At 45.6% G+C, this 6,835-nt stretch overlaps 1 protein-coding gene across 1 annotated transcript in view; it reads right to left on the minus strand.

Moving 5' to 3' along the window:
* XKR6 (XK related 6) overlaps positions 1 to 6,635 on the minus strand; it is a 271,755-nt gene extending 265,120 nt beyond the window's left edge. The window contains exon 1 of the mRNA XM_030879180.2: positions 5,407 to 6,635. Coding sequence (XP_030735040.1) covers positions 5,407 to 6,140 — 734 coding nt within the window. The 5' untranslated portion in view covers positions 6,141 to 6,635. The remainder of the gene's footprint in view (positions 1 to 5,406) is intronic.
* Between the last annotated feature and the right edge of the window lie 200 nt (positions 6,636 to 6,835).

Here is a 6,835-nt window from a genome sequence, read left to right on the forward strand (position 1 = left end):
CTTCAGCACTGTTTGCAATTTTACTCAGTGTGCCATTTTTTCATCACCTTCCCTTGAAAATTCACCATAGATGTCAAGTTTTTACTGTTTCTGTTCACTCAAAAATGAGAAATAATCTTCAGAGATGCTTTCTTCATACTCGCTCTCCTTTAGGTAAGTAGCTCGTTGTCTAAATATAACTCTTCTACCCTCACAACTCATCACGTATTTCCACGATTTTTCAGGTAGGGGGAGGAGGAAGGGAGTAACTAGATGAGACTTTATGTTGTTGAATTTATCCCTTTTCTCCTTGATGGTGTCAAAGCATCTTGCCCATTTCACGATTATAAAATTATTATCCTACATTTTCTTCTAGTGCTTTTACAATTTAATATTTCATGTTTACACTTTTAATTCTTTTAGAATTTTTGTTTATGTAAGGTAGAGAGCTATTTTTCCCCCAATTGCGTAGTCAATTGCCTCAATATCGTTTGATAATCTTTTTTTCCTTCACTGATTAGGAATGCCACCTTTACTACCTACTAAATTCCCACAAACCTGTCAACTTCTCTCTTTACTCTGCTTCAGCACCTATTTGCTTAATTCCTCTGCCAGTGGCACATTGATCTAATTACTGACACTACAGCACATTCACTTCGTGACAGAGGAACATTTTTCTCAACACTTTTCTTTTGAATTTTGAAAGGTTTTTTTGACTACTCAAACACATTACTTTTCTCCAATCAATTTTCCTCAAGTTTCCCCTCAAAAAAATCCCACTGAGTTTCTTTTGAACCAGAATTCCATTAAACATATGGACCAAAATGGGAAAAAAAAAAAAAGATTTTTACAATATAGAGATTCTCATCCAGTAATAAGCCGATACTATATAAAGTCTCCTACACACACGGACACACACACACAAATACACATATACAATCTTTTATCGTGACTAGGGCTGGTATTCTGGCCCCACGAGTGAATTTTCTTATTTGAAAGGTAACATTTCCATTCCTAAATCACAACATCTTAGAGCTAGAGGGACATTACAGATCACTTAGTCCAACACCTCTCGTAATCGCGTTGTTTACCTCAAGCCTACTTAAGAGAATCATTTCAAAATTAATTTCCCTTGTACATGCAACACAATCATAAACCTGCTATTTGAATCACATAAAAGTCAGATAAGTGAGCTACATTTATTGAAGAATGCTTTGAATCTAGGAATCCTTTTAGAATAAGATCCATACTTAGGCTCAAAGAAAAAAACACTGAGTACTATAAGTGCATACACTTGAGACAGCCCCAAGTACTGTATTTAGACACTCATGTTTCCAAGGTAAAGTTGTTTTGTTATGGTGTTGTCCAGGAACCAAGCTTCACAATACCAAAGCATTCCATTCCCGACTGTTCCATCCTATTTATTAAGAACATAAACCCAATAACAATCTCGAAATGGAATAAGCCTGAAACCCAATTCTAAAAGTGCTTCTCAAGCCTGGCTGCCCATCTGATCACCTGTGGAGCTTCTAAAACTAAGACTGCTTGGGTCCCGCCCTGGGATTCTTCCTCAGCAGGTCCAGCAATGCTCAGGCATTTTTTAAGCTGTAGTAGGTTCTATTCTCAGCCAGAGTTAAGAACCGCTATTCTAAAATATTCAGTAAGAACAAAGCCCCATAATTTTCCAAGTATCCCTACACTGAGGGAGGGTAGGGGGAGATAAGTTAAAAAAGCATCTTCACCAGCCCAGCAACATTTGCTGCTGATTAAAGAGTTGTATCCCTATATTACATCAAAGTCTTGAAATGGAAAAAATGCTACAACAAAGCTTTAGATTGTTTACAGACTGATGACCCCATTACGGCAGGTGAAACACCGCTTCCTTCCTCTCACTTGAAGGCAACCTTCTCCATCACCTCATCTCCCAAGATAAAGAACAGCTGACGTTCACTTTAAAAATGGCAGATAAAATTCAGGCTTTAATCTTAATTAAAAGTTTTAAGTCTTTAAAACATACCCATAAAAATAAATACATAAAGAGGGAGATTAATGATTCGGCTACAACATCATGACATTACATGAAATTTTAGTCAAAGAACTTGCTTCTTGACTGCAGTGAACTGCCAAGCCAACACTAAGCACCCCCTAAAAGTAGCACAGAAGCAAAGAAAAGCCGATACACTGAAGGAAAAAATTTACACACAAAAATGCAATATGCAAACCTGTTTCTAAGCTCTAACCCTCCAAGGAAATGATCTCACTTTCTAATAACACCACATTGTACTAAACTGAAGCCTGGTGAGACCCCTATTCCTGGTATGAGTGACTCACAGACCCGCTATCCCTGGGAAAAGCACCTGAAAAACAGAGCACATAAAGGTAGACGGTAAGTTCCACGTTAAGTAATTAATTAGGGAAGGTAAAGCATCCATTAAACAGACCTTAATCACACAGTAGTGCTCTGCAAAACAAGGTTCATGAAACCAAATCATCCTACAGGCAACTATTCTTCCACGCTCCAACTCTGGCCCAGCCAAAAATATTTTCTTATATTCTGTGAAGTCATTTGGTGAAAGAGATGTCAAGTATTTTCCATCTTGATAGCAAAGGCAACATGCATAGAAATTTACCACTTTAATGTCAAGAGAAACTAATTTTTCTTAAATAAGCACTGTGCTTTTGTTCACGCGAGTCAAATAATTTTACATTAAAAAAAAGCATATGAAGAGACACGCTTCATGGTTTAATGCAATCAGTTTTGACAACATACTTCACCAATATGTTTTCTTAGAAATGTGGCCCAAATCAAATTCTTAGACCCTAACCTTTATGTCACATGACCACATGAAATAAAATTTAAGTAGCAAATATGATTAAGGGAACAAACTGTAACCCCAAAAGATCTGCAGAAAAAACTGAGATGATGTATGTTTATACACACTGACAAGTTTGCCAAGAGATTAAAACTAGAAAAGAATAAATACCTTTCTCCAAAGCTTTTACTTATGAATGATTTCCATGCAAGCCACATCCTAGCAGGTATTAAAGAGCAGACTCTGCTCCTGGAGTATTTCAAGTAAACAAGCTTACTGAAAAAAAAATAAAATCCTTCCTCAGTAAATATTTCTTTTGAAGTATAGTACGTTGGAATAAATAACTTAGATGAATTAGCATGCCTTTTAATACCTTAACTTCATAAAATATTTAGACATATATTCTAATCTTGAAAAAGGACCAAAAACTTTAGATATAGTAATATCACAGGCATCTTTTCAAAAAAAAAATATATATATATATTTACCACTACAGACTCTGAAAGTTCAATAAAAATCTGGAAAAATAATACACAACCCTGTTTTAAACAATTATAAAAGCTAAATTCATATTTAAAATATACTTTTCAGTTTGTCCACAACCGGGACTTCTACTACTTTACCAAATACAATTAAGGTTTAGGTCAATAGTGGGGGATTACTCTGCCTAAAAAATCTGTGAAACAGAACTCCAATTTCAGTATGTCCCAAAAGCTTACTGCTAATAAATATCTATGATGGATTACATTAGAAACAATTCTCTCAGGAATTTTAACCTGACACCAAGGTTTTGATTGCCCACATCTCCACGCCTAACACGGAGAGATAGGTGACTTTCGGTACAAGCCTACTTATTAATTAGATGCTGTTCAATTTTACTACTATTTCAAAATCTCTCCCCATACTTTTTGTCCCTCTCCCCTTCATGCCTTTGCATCTTACCAACCTGCAAGAAACCAAAAAAGGTATCCCCTATGTTAAACACACTATCTTTGATTCAGTATGGACTGGGGAGTTTTTAGATTTAGATTTCAAATTCAAAACATATGTCAAAATTTTCCTTGACCCCCATATTAGGCTCATAATCGCTAAAAGTTAATCAATAATCTTTGTTTCTATTTTATACCTTCTCTTCTTTCAAACCTATCAGCAGGAAATAAATTATCTTCAGACAAACAGAGCTAGGAAAAAAAGTTGCTTGGTTCAATCTAGGAACACCAGTAAACTATCCTGCAAGGACCAGAAAAATCAAGAACCACTCACATGTCCCCTATCCTGAATTTGCATGTAAATTCTGCAGGACAAAGTTCTTGTTCTTTCGTGATTCGACTTAATTCCTCCCCATGCTTTCTGAAATGTTTTTATTTAAAATTCTGAACAGAGACCTAGACAAACAATTCAAAACACACTGAACTTCATTTCAGTTAACCTGAGTACATACCAGTAAACTGAAATTCTGAGCACCTAATATCTCCTACTAGGAATAGGTGCCTGAGCAGTGTAGGCAAAATGTCTTCTCACAGAAGCAACGTACCTGAGGAGCTCTGTATAATTTCTCTTCAGTAAGATTTTTTTTTTGTTGCAAACGCTCTCACCCACAACTGTTTGCAGAATACACTCAAGCTGATTTAAGTTGGAGGGCACAGATTTACCAACGTTTTAATGAAATCATTTCCTTAGTTTAGCAAGTTAAGCTATTTAAAAAAAAAAATCTGCAAGTGGTTTTTGAGGGATTCACCTGGCACATGGGAAATTTACAAGAAGGGAAAGAGCCCCAGGGCTAAGCTTGGGGCTTGTGTAAACATAAATCACCTGCGCACTGGCCTGGCTACCAACAACAACGTTCCACCAGAAGAGATGTCCAGGTGGCTAAGTGATTTTCGGAGGTTGAGAGTTAAAAACAAACGCTTACACCTATCACATACTATACAATTTTACCTGTCACTAAGAAAAGGGCACGTCTAATCCAGCAAAAAGTCATTTTTCCTTCAAGGAGAGCAGCGCTTTGGAGTCCTTTGCAGGGGATGGGGGTCGCAGGAAGGGGGGAGGGGGCGTGGAATAACGGAGCACTGAAAGGAGAGGCAGCCAGGGGAGTTGCACAGAGCCCCACACAGGCCACTGCGGAGAGAAGACGGGGAAAGAGGGGAAGGTGTCTCACCGGGGCACAAAACCGAGTGCAAACCGGCTGGAAGAAGGAAGGTTCCCCCAGGAGGCGAGCTAGGGTGCAGATAAAAAGCGCTAGCGCCTGGTTACCTTGGGATACAGGGGCAAGGGACCACGGGAATATAGAGATCTACAGAGACAGAGGAGAGGAAGGATGAGGCAGGGTCTCCGATAAGTGCGAACCAGGGATGAAGACATACAGCGGGACTTGGGCCTCCCCGGGCCAAAAGGCGTGGCCAGGGATCCAGACCGCACGATGGTCTTTTTGAGACGCCAGGGGAAGTGCGTGGCAAAGCCCTCCTTCAAGACCCCGTGCCAGGCCTGTCCGAGGGGCCCACCTGCGGGGCCCCTCGAGGGCGGAGCGCACTCCGGAGGGCTCCGGCCTCGCCCGCGGGGCCCTCTGCAGGGCCAGCTGGCCAGGCCCCCGCCCCCACCCCCGCAGTGCTCTTACCTCCACACCTGCCCCATCTGCAGCAGGTGGATGACCGACAGCCAGATCCACACGGAGAGGCGGCAAAGGCGCTGCGCCCCCGGCGTGGCCGGGACCCCCGCGCCATGGCCGTAGACGGCCCCCATCATGGGGGGGCCCCGGCTGCTGAGCCCCTCCACGGCGCCCAGCCCGCCGCCCGTGTAGTCCTGCACGAACCAGCGGAAGCTCAGGCTCTGCACCAACAGGGACGGCACCAGCACGAAGGAGAGGGTCAGCCCGAAGTAGACGTAGTCCCCCTTGCGGTAGTAGTCGAGGGCAAGCCACAGGTCGGTGCCCACGTCCCCGAAGAAGACTAGCAGCGCCAGCACGATCCACAGGCAGTCGAGCCACGGCCGCTCCACCTGCGGCGGCTGCGGCCGCTCGGCCGAGGGCGTCGGGGGGTGGCGGCCGGCGGCCCCGGGCGGCTGCAGCGGCTGGTCCCCCCCGTCGGCGGCGGCGGCGCTGCGGCGCGGCTTCTTGCCCAGGAGGGAGCGCAGGCAGGCGGAGCGGCAGCCCCAGTAGCACGAGGAAGTGTTGCAGCAGTGGCAGATGTGCAGCGAGCTGCTCTCGCCGGGCTCGCTGCCGTCGCCGCCGCCGCCGCAGCCGCCTCCCCCGGGCTCCCCGTCCTCCTCGCCGCCGCTGCCCACCGCCTCGTCCAGGTTGTGCAGCTGGGCGAAGCCCACCCCCACGCCACCGCCATCGGATTTCGCCGCCATCTTGACTCTCTTCCCAGCTCCGGAGGTTGGGGGGGGAGGGACGGGTGGGGGGGGGGAGAAGGCAGGGAAAGGGGGGGAAACGAATGGAGAGGAAGGGGGGCGGGGAGGAAGCGGGGGAGCAAACGAACGAGGGGGGAGTGGGCCAGGGAACCCCCTCCGCTTCCGGGTAGTTGGCGTCACTTCCGGGCGAGCCCCCCAATCGCACGGCGCCCGCAGCTCCCCAGCCCTACCCTCCCGGCCAAGATGGCCGCCCTCCTGTGCCTCAGCTGCTGGGCGGGGGACCGGGGGGTTCACCCCGCCAGGGCTCCCCTTCCCCTCTTCCGTTGACCCCGAAACCCATCAGGTTGACCCCTCGGCGTTTCTGAATCCCGCTGGGCCGAGTGAGGCGGTCCAAAGTGATCCCTGGAGGGGGCAGTGCCAGACGTTTTGGGGTCCCCTTCCTCAGCGTCGCAGCTCACAGCTTTCCTCCTGGAGAAACGCCCCCTAACACCCTCCCGGCTGCTGGCGGAGGGGCGGGACCTGTGAGGGAAGGGGCGGAGCTAGTGCAAAGCAGGTGATTACGTGTCACTTCCGGGAGATAGGATGACCTCATTGTGTAGTTAGACGCCCCCCCCATCAAAATGGCTGTCTCTCACCTCTTTGGCTGTTTCTTTTCCTTTTTTGATTTTTTTCTTTTAAATTTGTCTCCTTTTCTT

Source organism: Globicephala melas, chromosome 6, assembly GCF_963455315.2.
Source record: "Globicephala melas chromosome 6, mGloMel1.2, whole genome shotgun sequence".
NCBI classification, from domain to species: domain Eukaryota; kingdom Metazoa; phylum Chordata; class Mammalia; order Artiodactyla; family Delphinidae; genus Globicephala; species Globicephala melas.